Below are 14,581 nucleotides of genomic sequence, written 5' to 3'. Positions count from 1 at the left end.
CCAAAGAGCAAATCTTAACAATGCTCTGAAGCTATGAGACCATACAAAACTGATATTCAGAAACTCTGCTGCTCTGTAACCTTTCAGTGAAAGTACTTCCTTACAATTTCTATCTTGCATTTCAGAGAATGCAATAAGTTCCCCTCCTAGTTGCAAACAAATTGCCCTCTTCAATTTGAAACACATTTAAAATATGAGTGAACAACTAATCAAAAGGAAGAACCTCCCCTCCCATTAATGCATTTAAAATAATTATGAAATCAAATTGATATCACAGTATTGTGCAAAATAATGGCAATCACGATTTCATGGAAAAAAAATTCTCACTGTAGCCCCAACTTAAAAACCAAATGATAAACATGTGTGTTGTATTGAATGACTGCTGGATGATTTACCGGCTTGTCCTTGACCCCTCAGTGACATTACTCACTTATCCCCCATACACCTTTATGTGCTGTTTCAGGACACAGGAGGGATTTAGAGATCCATCTCAGTGACTTGCCTAAGTGTATCTGTGCTGACAGGGTCTTCCGCCCACTAAGGTTAGCGATAGGGAGGGACACTTGACATGAGATGAGCAGTGTTCAAATAAAGGAAGATGAATGGTTCTCTGTATCTGCGAGCATCCACCAGAAGCATATATAAAGCCTTTGTGAAGTATAGGCACTGCATTTGGGAATACATAACCTCTGAATAGTATGATTTCATTGAAATGCAATTGAGTTTCTGAATTGAATGGTCTACATGCGTTGCAATTGGACCGGATTGCAGTCCTATTTTTTTTATGAATTTGTGCCTCAACATCAACACTCTCTGAACCCTGAGAAAAAGATAAGTCTTAGATAAGTGTATAATGAAATCATCCAAATCCTGAAATGCAGCTGGGAATAATCACGTAATTTTTACAGGGAAAACCTTGAGTAACAAACAATCCAAGTAGAATTTGACTGTGTTCTTGAAAAAGAGCCATCCCACAATGATAGAGAGGGAATTGAACTGCGAGTCCCATGGCAATTCTCACCCTGTTGTGCCCACGCTGTGTTTCTGACTAGTGTGTTCTGACAGCCTGTCAAGCCTGGCCATGCAGACACGGTTGAAACAAGGAAAGAAAGAGGTCATCGCTGGGGAAGAAAAGCCCAGGCCTTCATTGTCCCTCTACTGTAAGGGGGAACATGAAAAACCCTTGCCTAGCAAAGGCTGCAAGCTCTCATTCATTCATCACGACTGCCACTTAGTGGCCGAAGTGAAGAAGTGAAACGGAGTCAGGAGACTGGAACGTGAGAAGCTGAGCGAGGGCCAAAACAATCAATGAATAGACAGAAAATGCATTGATGACAATTATTATTATTTTTTACTAATTTCTATCATGGTGTCAAGTAGGATTACCAAAAATGTGCTGCTTACTGCTTTCTGAATTAGGTAGTCGCTTGTATTTCTGTTAGATCGTTATAAAATTATTCAATTTTTAATTATATGCATGGATAGTAATTATGACTATAAACAACTTTTTCAGAATGTACAAGTGGGATCAGGTCTGGTGCCGGTATTGTTAGTTATTTGTAAGTTATGCTATGATGTTCCTTAGGAATTACTTTCCATCAACTGAGCGAAGGAAGACAAACTGACTCAAATACAAAGGCCATAGCGCAATGTTTACAAAGACAAACCGTTGCCACCATCTAGTGGTAAAAAGTTGAAATTGACAGATTTCTTTACAACTGTCGATGAACTTTCAATGATGATGAAAGTTGATTTTAACATCCAATGTTGAAATAAGCCCATTTTTATTTTTATTTTACAAATGAATGAGTCATTATAGTTTGATAAAAAATATAAAATTATATTCACATTATGTAAAAAAGGATGTCATTCAAAAGGACTACCGGTACTTCTATTTATTTCAGAGGACTTTCATTTCCTAAATTACATTTACTTCCAAGCTCTTTATGTTTCCATATTTTATATGCACATGAATGGGTGTGGGTGTAGTAGGCGGGGGTAATGCTCCTTGCCCTCCCCAGAAGGCCTGCCTACTCAGTCGGGGAGAGGGGGGTAGATCATAGCTGAAGTCGGCTCGGACTATTTCCCCTAAAATCCCCTGATATTTATATTGTCAAACTTGATATGTGTAATTCATGGCACAATTCAAACCGGATCAAAAGTTATTTTGTGCCTCACCGTTGAATACCAAACCTATTTCTTCAGAAGCAAGGTTCCATTGGGGTTGCTGAAAGGGGTAACTTTGTATTAAAGAGCTGGGAAATATATGTGGTACTAGGAAATAAAAGTCCCCTGAAATAAACAAATGTGGAATAATAGGGTTTATCATCAATTTAAGTCAATTTAAAAGCATCCTTGTAAAAAATAAAAACCTATTCATTTATTTAACTATATCAACTCATTTATATTTACATGGATTAATATATTGTTTTCCTTATTTATTTACTGCAGGATTTATTTCATTGCCATATTTATTTCTGACATAGCTCCTTTAAGCATGCTTTAAATAGGCTTATTATTATCAATTACAATATTTTGGAAGTTTAACAATGCATCAAAATTGTATGACCCAAAGCAATAGGAATCAAAATAACAAAATAAAGTTGCATTGTGTAAGATTGAGCCCTCCAAGTGAGTAGGATCATAACAGCGTTATGTTCACCCTACCTGGCTGTTTGCTAACGCAAACTAGTGAATGGCTTGACTTCAGATGTGTCCAGGCTATTTAAAGGTACAGGCTAGATGAAAGCTAGGTTAAGGTTATGAATTTCCTTCAATAGATAGGCTGCATCCAAACGCACAGCTGCAAGGTTTAACGATGGCTTCCTTTAAAAATATCATTTTCTTAACTTTCCCTGTAATAACTGCAACAAAATAAAAGAATGGTGAATTAAAGATAGTGGAGATTAAGTAGTATTGGGATACTCTCATTGGCTATCAGTGTTTCTTAACAATTGTTTCGTGACATTTCATCACTATTTTGCAGCCACTGATACAAGCCCAGATCAGGTTATCCTTAAGTACATAAGGTTAGGTTAACTAGGAGTCAACAGATCCCCTGCTAGGCCAGGTGTAAACCAATATCTTCTTTAATCCCATTGAGTACTTTTCTCCAAGGTGCGAGTCTGTGTGTGTGTGTCTATGTGAGTGTGTGTGTGCGTGTGTGTGTGTGTGTGTGTGTGTGTGTGTGTGTGTGTGTGTGTGTGTGTGTGTGTGTGTGTGTGTGTGTGTGTGCGTGTGTCTCTGTGTGTGTGTGCGTGCGTGCGTGTCTGTGTCTGTGTGTACGGAAAAAGTGTGTCTTATTCAGTGTGTTTGAAGCTGTGTGTAGGCAGCTCTGTGAGGAAGCCATGGTGAATGATTGTTGGGTTGAGGAGTCCGACCAAACAGTCACCAGCACACACAAAGACAACATAGAAACATAAGGCCGAATTAATCTACAGACAAGGCATAGTTACACCATCATTTCTTATCTGGATCCAGGCGTCCATGAACAAGTGGCGAGTAATCATGTTGTAATCATGGCTTAACGCGACTCTGTATTAATGCTCCATTCTCCTAATGACCACGAGCCTAAAATAATGATGAGATACGGGTCAGAGGTGTGTGTACTTCCTGCCCCAGTTGCAGCCCCCATCACTGCCCCAGGGCTGATCATGGTACAGAGAGGAGGCACATTTCAGCAGATAAGCGTATACTTTTGAAAACGTGTGTGCTTGTGAAATCAAATGAGGAAAAATGGAAAGGCTAAGCGTAAGTGGGATTTTCAAACAAGGAATAAAGCTAGCATAAGGTACTTGAGCAAGAGGCACACTTGAAGGTGAAACCTGAAACTGTTGTTGTAGATCATAAAACCATCATATAGTCATGGGCCACTGACTGTAAAGAACGCGGGGGGGAGCAAAAGAGACGCTATGTAACAATATCTGCAGACAACCACCAGTAACCCTTGGAACATACCTAGGCCTGGTAACATCAGCCAAGCTGTGTGCTGCTCACTGCCCCCAGTCTGACCAAAACAACAGCAGCCAGGCAGAGCTCTGGGCTGATTACTCTCCATTTCTGGGACAGCCACCACAGCAGCAGCCCCATATGGGCTCTGCTAGTCACTTGGCTGAAAGACTGGCCAGCATATAACAGCATATTACCAGTACTGAGGCGGCCTGGAACGCATTCATAGATAAACAGTGTGCTGTATTTCCCGTTCAATCAAATAAAATAAGAGCACTGTGTAATACATTGTCTATTAAGCTCATCTATAAGCAAATCACGACCAGGGACCCGATACAGACAATACCTGAGCGATGCATGAAGGGGGAAATGAGGAAAGTTTGAGAGAGTTTTTAAGGGGCCAAGTAAATCCTTATGGAACAGTCCGTCCTTCCCACCTCAACAGAGGCTGACCTACTTGATGAAAATAAAACTAGAGCCAGCACCTTGATGTGGGAGCATTTGGCCTCAGGACATGGCGGGTGTCCACTGACATAGGATCTCTTTTAAATTGGTGCTAAACACAAAAGTCAACCACCAGTTTCCTAATAAGTAATCCACTCATCGAGTATAGACAACCATAAATAAAGATTACACACAAAAAAGAACCACAACCAACAACTATAAGAGAGTTGTCAGCCAGCCATCCCCACCAGACATCCCCCCCACTGACACCGGCACTGTGCCCCAGAGGTAACTTGCCCCCTATAGCGCTACATCTCCATGCTACAGCCTGGCCGACGTCTCCCCGTCCCTCGCCCCAGCCCCCCCCGAGAGGTCGAGCCCCCTTGCCCTTCCTCTTACCTGTACTTCATGCCTGTCTGGTAGGACACACACTCCTCCAGGGCCAGGCCGTTCATCTTCAGGAAGTCTTCCATGTTCTTGATCTGAGCGGCCACCCGCTGCTCCCGGAGCCGCTGCAGCGCCGCCTGGTCGGCGGGCCGCGGCAGGTTGAGCCCCTGGTCCGAGTGGTAGCGGTTGATCCCGCTACGGATGCTCTCGCTGTACGACATAGACAGCATCTTGCCGCTGCTGCCGCTGCTGACGCTCCTTGGTAAACCGCCGCCCGGACCGGCCGGTTTGGGGATCTGCAGGTTTTCGGGCACACAGTGACTGGACTTGCGCCGGCCGGGGGGCCCCCGGGGACCCCCGGCGTACCCGCCCGCAAACATCTCCCCCCCGCCCCGCTCCCTGCTCCTGAGCACAACGCCCGCTTGCCGCCGCCGCGGATGTGAGGAGCGGAGCCAAAGAAAAGTGGGGCCGCGGACGGAGCGAGATGCCGGCTGGCTACGGACACCTCCTTAAATAGCACCTGCCCCCATAATGAGGGAAAAAAAGGAGAGCTCTCCTGCTCAGTGCAGCACGCACAGCCATGCATCCTGTAATCAGAGGAGCCCAGCACAGGCCGGCACCACCCACCCCTGACAGACACACAATGGCAGCAGGTATACGCTGATGGGCGGCATTCAGGTCACTGGCTGGTGATTAAGGAGCAAGACCAAAGTGGAGGCACATGCGGACTACATCTGCAGGGGGACAGTGAGAGTGGAGAGGAGGGGGCATTCAAGTGCAAGCATGCACCCAACATAAGGGGAGGCCCGCCGTATATTGGCGACTTAATTCATTGTGGGTTCCGGCAAAGTCTCAACAGATCAGTTTATGTGAATAAATGGAATGGCAACTAACAAATAGCCATCCTGAAGATGTGCTAAAGTTATGAAGATAATAGTTAAAAAAACTGTCTGCATCTTACCAAGCCAAGCTATTGGCTCAAAATGGGTTATTCCTTATATTACAGGTTTCTGCCATCTGATCCGACATAGTGATGTAGAGAACTTCCACCGTGGATTTATTTTTCTTATAGTACCAATAGGTGGCGCCACTGCACTAGTGCTACTAGATACCCAAAAGGATTTTGTTTCCGATTTAAATCTTTTCTGAAAAGGCACTCCCTGCAGAAATAAATAAAAACCAAACCAAAACTCTGTCCATTTTCAAAAGATTTTAGCCACAGAAAATGAAAATGCTATATAGCAAATAGCTGATGAATGATTATGGGGGAAGGTGTGGCCACTCACCGTGAAATCAATCTATTTCTTTGTGCCGCTTATCTCGCATTAAAAGTAATAAATCCAGCTTTAGCTTTTTTAATCCAGCACCTATTGTCACCCATCTGGTTGATCATCAATGTTTTCATGGTGTTTCCAACATCCCATTAGAAAAAAATATTTGGTTAAAACAAGATGTAAAGATGGCAAGAAGATGTCCCCAATGGATGAATAAGCGGCACAAATTTCAGACCAAGTACCGCTTTGACCGGTGTTGAGGTGACATAACCCACCGGCCTGGTTCTTTAAAAGACCAAATGGAATCTCTTGACCAACATCTGATGGCCAAAAAAGTAAATCCCACCCTAACTTATACACGCAATACGTTTCAACAAGATCGTGAAGCTGTTCTCTTTACAATAAAAAAGGCAAAAAGTGAAATTTGCCCACGAAAAAGATCAGAACCAAAGATTCACGTGATTATTCGGTATCCCAACGTCAAGAGCCAATAATGAGCGAAGAATCATGTTTCTCCAACGAAGTCTCTGTTCCTTTGCAATCCTATGCAGCAAAAAAACTCCCCCCCCGCCCACAGAGCAAGAACGCAAAGAGAAAAATAGAGTCCAGGCAAGGTAGCATGCATGAGCTGCAGACCACAAACACATACATTCACCAACACATACTCCTTGGTTGGTCAAATGCCTCACGGGCTTGTCCGCAGACAACAAATACGAGCAAACACACACACAGACACACACGCACACAGACACTCCCGATGCAGTGACAGGCGTCAATCTTTCCTCCAACTCACCCGTTTTCTGGGGGGTCGGCTCATGAGAGATTGCGGGGGGTTGCCCGTCTGCTCTTATAGACACACGGTGTAGCAAGCACACGGGTCCACCCAAACTGGGAGTGTCTTACTAGAAAGCGCCTAAACTAATTACTGAGTAAGAAGTGCATCTCTTCCTCCACATCCCCCCGCCCCAACTCCATCCTCTCACTGCCTGGGCCTCGTGCTCCACCAGTAACATCATCATCCTCACCATCATCCTCACCATCATCATCAGCATCATCATCATCATCATCATCATCATCCTCAGCATCATCCACCCATCATCCTGTTAGATCACATGGAAGGAATCCATTTATGTTCACTGGACAGGCTTTGTTTCTGCAAACCGCAGCAAATATTATCAGGCCTGAATTATTCACTGAGCCTCTGCACTAAAAGCCCTTGATTGTTGTTCCACAGGAAAGAACACTAAGAGGCCAGAGGGAGTAGCGAGGGACACACACACACACACACACACACACACACACACACACACACACACACACACACACACACACACACACACACACACACACACACACACACACACACACACACACACACACACACACACAACTTTCCTCCTTGGCCTCATCACATTTTGGTAGGACTTGTTAAGGTCTACTTCAACAGAAGTGACATTGAGAACAGATAGCCGGTACTTTTTGAATGATTTCCAAATTTCTAAATCTCATTTGGAAATAAGTGCTCCTCTCCAAAAAAAAGTTCAAATACTGGACTATCTTTGGATACAGACTAATTTAATAGCTTTGCAGGTTCTATAACCCTTTATCCAAATCTATCCAACCAAATTCATTGTAAAACTATTTTCCATCTATACAAAATATGACAAATGATATATAGCGTACCAGAATACAGTATATGTTGCAAAGTAGAATAACTAAATACAACCGATAGGATTGAATTGTCTGCTTAAAATGTTGTTTCCCAAGCGTGTCTGACCTCAGTGATCGACGAAAGGAGTGCACACTACGAGACAGAGGGGTCAGGTGTTTAGGAGGTGGAAGTGAATTCCAGAGAATCTCTAAAAGGATTTCACGATGGTCAAAGCCGGAAACGCCGCACTAAAAGCCTTTTATTGCCTTATGTTAAGTGGTCTTGAGCTAATGCAGTCCACATTCCAGAAAACAAAAGATCACCCAATCTCAGTTAGTCAATGTAAAACACAGTAATCTTCACACACGGATTCCATCATACTAATCCACAAACTTTGCCTTATTTGGACCATTGCGTTTCCTGGCTCCAGTCCAGTTGTTGTGCGTAGGGAATTATTGAAAAGGAGTGAACAGCACTTCCCGGCATCGGCCTGTTTGGCTGTGATCGACATAGACAGAGAGCTGCTCACTAGGAAGGTTTGCACTTTAAAAATGGACAAGAGCTGCACACGGCACCCAGATCAGAATCCGATAGAGGGTACATTTAGAAAAGCACATCGTCACTGTCAGGGCTTTTTATATCAGATCAGCAGAACGGGTCTAATCAGTTCTCATAAAACATGATCCTGGTGCAAAAGCAGACAGGAGAGAGTAAGATAAAGCACCTCTATGGTATGGCCTGGTAACGGCAGTATGCAGACCTACCAATCACCTTTCCAATGAGGTGTTAAGGGTAGAAGTGCAAAAAGAGCAACTGTTTTAGCCACCGTCGTTTGAAACTGATCAGACAAACGAACATCAAATACAGACAGACCGTATATAGCAGTTGATATTTCCAGCAAGGCTCAATGGAGAGGTGCACACAAAAGTTTTGCACACGACGAAATCCATTAAGTCTTTTCTCAGGTTTACTTGAGATAATGCACTTGCAGCAAAACAGCAGATATTGAGTGTTATCTGTTCAGCTGAGGTTTTAGTAATGGGTGTGCGGTCCTTGTCATCCGCAGAGGGCTAAGTTGTGGGAGTGCGGTATATTGTACGTGGCTTTTTACCAAGCACATACAAGAACAAGCATGCACAGCTACATAGTTAGAATAAAATGGTGTGATAATAATGGGTTAACTACTAATATGGAAGTATTTTAAAAGCCTTTAGATTAAGTATATGGTGTCAAAAACATTGACTTTAGGACATTGAAATATTATACTTTGAAAACAAGGTCACCTGACTTCATTCGTTTTGAATTCACCTCTTTGAAATTAAAATATGGCAGTTCAAGTTGTCACACATTGAAAAATTGAAAAAAATATGGTTGAAATTGTGTTCTTTGAAATGGTACAACTTGAAATGCCCAGAAGGGGCCACAAACAAACACGTAACGTCCAATGGAACAGAGAAGAGAAACACTTCAAACACACCACATTTTGGAAGTGGAGGCGGGCCTTAGCTAAACCGCTTGACAGACGGTGAAGGTGGAAAAGTACCTGTAGAATTGCAGTTGTCTTTTGGGGCTCCCATAGCGAGCACTGCAGCAAAGCAAAGAGGAAAGAGAGAGACGGGTTAAGAGAAGAGCTTGGGTTAAGATAGGATAAGCAGGAAAATGAATCGGTTAGTACAGGATCACGGACGCCAAGAAAGGTAGACATTTTCAATAGAAGAACGATGAGGTGTGCTTTTCAGATATATCTCAAGAAAGACATATTCCAAAAAAAAATAGAATGAAGAATGAAATGTATTATACAGAAGTTCCCTGAAAAACAATTTGTATAATCTCTCAGTATTTTGGCAAACGCAATGTGCCCAGACAGCGCCCGGTGGCCACTTTAAAAACCATATTGGACACTACAAAAGCGAACTTTAGGGCAGCCTGGATGATGCACAGTGTTGTAAACACATGGATACATGACGCCGCCTAATGGAGGATTGGATTAACTGCGTTGGGCTCCTAAGAAAGGAGTGAAATGAATGACAGACTTTGATCATGTTAATCCCAAGGTTCAGTCTTGTTTATATTAAACTATTCAAATATTAGAATCAAGTTGTTAGAACCAAGACATTGGCCTCATAATAACACCCTGCTCAGTTCAACCCAAAGGTTTGGCCCACCTCTAAAGATGCCCTTTCTGTGTCCATTGGTGAGATTTAGACCCAATAATAACCCGAGAATAGCTTGGATCGATCAGTGTGTAAACTGATTTATTTAGTGTCAATTGCCCTCCGCTCAAGGAGAAACAAAGTCAGACCTCCATCTGAACGAGTGGCCGTTGGACTGTCCAACGTGTCAATCTAAAACGAATGGCTCCTGCCGGCATATTTGGCGCCTCTTCCGTTTCAACATTTATAGCATTCTTCTGGGAGAGAATTGTATATGTTTATACATGCTGTTAACTCACTATATAAACACCACAAGACACTGACAATTATACTAAAGTCTACTAATAGAGGAAGCCAGGACCACGCGCACTTTGACCCTTTGAACCAACCAAATACCTAGTGAAAGTTCCCTATGATCATCAAGGATAATAATAAGCATTTAGCTGTGTGTGTGGGTGTGTGTCTGTCTCTCTGTCTTTCTTTCTGTCTGTCTGTCAGATTTTTTTGTCTGTCTGTCTGTTTTTTTCTGTCTGTGTGTGTGTGTGCGTGTGTGCGTGCGTGCGTGCGTGCGTGTGTGTCTGTCTGTCTGTGTGTGTGTGTTGAACATACCTGTATATCATGCCTGGCGAGCCAGTCTGTCGGAGGGAGAGGCGGGCAGGGGAGTCTGTGGTAGATTCAGGATACATGGAGGCAGGAGGGTGGGGGTGTGGCCAGCCTGCCGGGGGGCACTTCTGATTCGCTGGGACCACAGGTTACAGTCTGTCACAAGCCACGGCCTCTGGGTTACAAAGGAAGAGAATGCACAACATTTGATTACATGTCACAAAAAATATAAGTTATGCCCTTAGCATATTTTCATCAGCAATTTAGACCCAGGAATCGCATTAGGAAACAAAGTGATAAAAATGCATTTATTTAATGCATGTCATAATGAATTGACTCACCAGGGAGACAATTAAATAAGGCGTGCCGCTAAACCTGGGTTGTTTAAACAAACCAATATGCAACCGAACAGCTACACCACTAGATGGCGTTAGTTGCTCATTTTGCAGACTTGAGGTGACAGCATCAAATCCTTAAACTAGGGCGTCTCTAGTCTCCTGGCAGACTTTAGACAGTACCGCACAGCAAAAGGTCACGGATACCAAACCAGAACATGAGCAGCTTGCCATTAACGCAGAGTGAGACACACATACTCAAAAGGTGAATAGAGGAAAATGATAAAGAAACCACTCCATAAACAAATTGGAAGGAAATGGTTTCCTTTGCAGTGCGGGTGCATGAGTAACTAGTTGTGTGTGTCGGTGTGCATTTAATGTGTGTGTTCGCATTGGGCATAAGAGCACAGCATAGCCAATCTGCGGCTTGGCTAGTTGTAGCCATGAATTATTGATGAGCTTTTGTGCAGGAAAACGCACACAGTTGGAAAGAAACAAAATCAAACATAAACATAAAGGGCTGGCAGAAGAGGAGCGCTGCACTGGTGAGTCAAGGCTGGCCAGAGTAGGCAAGAGGAAAACAAAAAGCTTTACACAAACAAAAATGACATAATCTGATGACTTAGATAGCTGTCAAGAGATTTTCAAAACACGGTTTTATTGTGTTGCTCACTGTGTTATTCGCGTGGACCTTGGATGGCTATCTGGAACGGGGAAACAGCTTTTGAAAAACACTGACCAAATGACCCAAAATTGTGCATGACCAGTTATGTTTTACATGTCTTGAGCATGCACTAGGAAACCACAGAACCAGTTAGACACTCAAAAAGACATTCCATAGACAAATCACAAGCGCTTCATGCTTCATAATGCGCTTACTTGTCGCCACCTACTGGCCTGGCTTGCTTTTGTGTGTGTTTCCATTAGTTTTAGCACTCCCATATGGTCTGAAACATATTTGACCCATATTTTCGACAACCCTGGTCGTGTAAACAGGGATATTTTTAAAGAAGAAGGGGGAACAGGGACTATTTTAAAAACACCTCTTTATGTGACATACGCTATAAGTCACGACACAGTCCTCATTCAGTGTGAGATTCAGTGTGCTGCAGCCGGAAAAACACAGGTGTGTGGTTCCCACGCCAAAACGACCATGTCCGCGGACTTATTGAACGAGTGCAGCCTCACGGCCTCCATCTCAGGCAGACCAAGTGTCTCGAATGAACGAGCCGCTGGCGCCCATGAAGCCTATTTCAACGACGGCTGCCCTCGCGTGAGTACTCGCCTACAGCGTACGGCTCGCTGGTGGGGACACAGGGCAAAAAACGCCAAGGTGACTTTCTCTTTTGTCATCAATCTCAGAAGTGCTCACAAAATAAGGTCCACGTCCGGTCTCCCAAGGACTCGTTTAGGACAGGAGCAAGCGGCCAGTGACCTAAGTGATAAGGATGGTGATGGAGGTGAAGGAGGTGATGATGGTGGTGGTGGTGGTGGTGTTGGTAATGTGACCCTGATGGTTAAGGAGCCAGAGAGTGGGGAGGGGGTTCTACATTGAATGGAGGAGCTAATGTTTCGCAGAGGGCGCAGGGGGATCAAGGTAATCTTCTCTTCGGAATCAAATGGCCCGTGGCGTACAAATCAAATTTCCCCTCCAAGTGCAAACGGTCACAACAGAGTTTTTTTGACCTGTTTGTCCCATGGTTGCTATAAAAATTCCATGCATTATTTCAAAAGTACATCACCTCATGTGGTGGCTCCAAGTTGAATCAATCACATGTGTCCTTAAAGGAGAAATCCGGTGTAAAATGGATCTGGGATGTGTTTAGCATGATAACGAGTTGGAATGTTTGTTTGGGAGCAAAAAAGCGCGCATAGACGCATTATTAAGTTGGCTGTTTTTAGCCGATTCTACAAAAACGCTAACTTGGAAGGATCGGGGCAGGTGTTATGGTAAAAACAAAATCATAATTTTAAACCACTTAAAAGGTTAGAAGTAGCCCGACACTTCTTTGGTAGCATAAAAAAGGTCTTAACATTTAAAGGATGCATTGCTAACTTTTTAAGTGTACAGAAGTGTTTATTAAAAAGGACATTTTATATACACAATACCATCAGTAACACCCGTCGACGCCATCTTGTTTTTAAGACTCGATAAGTAGGTAGATTGACGAACACAGAGCTTACGTGTTGTTGACGGATGTAAGAATCTCTGTGTTCGTCAATCTACTTATCGAGTCATAAAAACAAGATGTCCTTTTTAATAAACAATCTGTAAACTTACAAAGTTATCAATGCCTCGTTTTTATCAAAGAAGTGTTGGGCTACTTCTAGCCTTTTAAGTGGTTTCAAATAGCGATTTCGTTTTTATATGATATGATAAAATCGTTTAAAAATCCATGCGCTTTTTTGCTCCAAAACGAACATTCCAACTGGTTATCATACCAAACATCTCCCATATCCATTTTACACCGGATTTCTCCTTTAAGTGACCGTTCACACATGGTTTGATGAGCCTCGTTTAAAAAGGTGCTTTGGATAATGGTGTTTGCCAAAATAATTAGTCAATGGAAAAAGGCTGATAGATATGGACCTCAAAGAATTTTACATCAACATTGGGCATTGTGTTGTAGGTTATAACTCTTGTTAAGTTACCACTGTGATATGTATAAGGGTTCGTAGGCCATGTTGTCTTTAAGGATGCATTTCAGCAAATACCTTCGATACAATTCCTGACCTCGGTAATACAGTTGGAGCCAAGTGAAATGAACAACCCACTTCCACATTACATCCTATAAGATCTTTTCTCAAATTTCACCCATGAAGGCCAGAGAACAGACCTGACTTCTACTACAGTTAATGCTAATGACACAAAACATTTCACATGATCGATATTGAGTTATAGGTTCAAGACACGCAATCATGGCATTACAAGCCTGCACCAGCTGTATTCTAGCACACGAGAACCATCTTTTGTTCCCACTTCCCACAGAAGCTGGGTGTGATCTACAGGCCTCCCTGTATTGTTTACAAGTTGTTGCCGACGCATCGTTGCAGGCATGACTAGTATGATATAGAGGGGCCCCATAGGAAGCATGCGTGCCTGTGGTGTGATGAATGTAGAGCAGATAATGCAGTGGACTGCAGCAATGCGGTACGCTGCGTGGACACGTCTCGGCCTCGCATTGGCCTAAAGAGAGCTCAGATTTACAGCTCAAAACAGAGCCAGGGTGCACTTTGCTGATTAAATCTGCAGTGAGATTGAGAGGCAGCGTGGGACAGAGAGACTGAGAGAAAGACTGAGTTAAGAAAACTATTGTATTTTTTACCTCGAGGATTGGGGTAATCTGTTGAACGACACCAGACTAATATGAGTACATCTTAAATCTCACTAATTAAAGCAGAACAAAAGATGTTAGAATGACCAAATTGAGTCAACTCTCCATTAGAATAAGTGAAGAGAAACCCTCCAATTTAGCACATCTTGCTGATAACTAATAATTAAAGACAAATGGTGTTGAGGTTCAGAGATAGAATGGGAGGGTATCCCACGTCTCAAGGTTGAGGGAAACAGTCTTGCTGTTTACATAAGTCCATCCATACAAAGTAGTACTGAAAGTGATTGATAGCTTCCTGACAAAATACAAAAGCGGAGTCATCGCAGAGTAGACAGCTCTTGGTACTTGCCGTCCATACATCCAGTGCATCTCCTCTTGAGACAGGACTGACGTGAGCTAGTCAGGAAGTCTCATATTGTGTAGCTACAAGAAAACATGCATATTATGCACA

At 43.1% G+C, this 14,581-nt stretch overlaps 1 protein-coding gene across 5 annotated transcripts in view; it reads right to left on the bottom strand.

Moving 5' to 3' along the window:
- The window catches only part of kcnab2a (potassium voltage-gated channel subfamily A regulatory beta subunit 2a), a 65,657-nt gene that overhangs the window by 32,269 nt on the left and 18,807 nt on the right, over nt 1-14,581 (bottom strand). For 2 of the 5 annotated variants that reach the window (XM_030375834.1, XM_030375835.1), the window contains exons 2-3: nt 10,467-10,635; nt 9,248-9,289 (exon numbers count right to left, since the gene is read on the bottom strand). In XM_030375834.1, the coding sequence (XP_030231694.1) occupies nt 9,248-9,289; nt 10,467-10,543 (119 nt within the window). In that variant the 5' untranslated portion in view covers nt 10,544-10,635. Of the gene's footprint in view, nt 1-4,791; nt 5,175-6,846; nt 7,337-9,247; nt 9,290-10,466; nt 10,636-14,581 lie in introns of those variants that run through there. The other 3 variants (XM_030375832.1, XM_030375836.1, XM_030375831.1) reach the window with 3 other exon arrangements.

Source organism: Gadus morhua, chromosome 13 (genome assembly GCF_902167405.1).
Source record: "Gadus morhua chromosome 13, gadMor3.0, whole genome shotgun sequence".
NCBI lineage: Eukaryota > Metazoa > Chordata > Actinopteri > Gadiformes > Gadidae > Gadus > Gadus morhua.
Note: the sequence above shows the minus strand (reverse complement) of the source record. Positions and strands in the feature narration are given on the sequence as shown.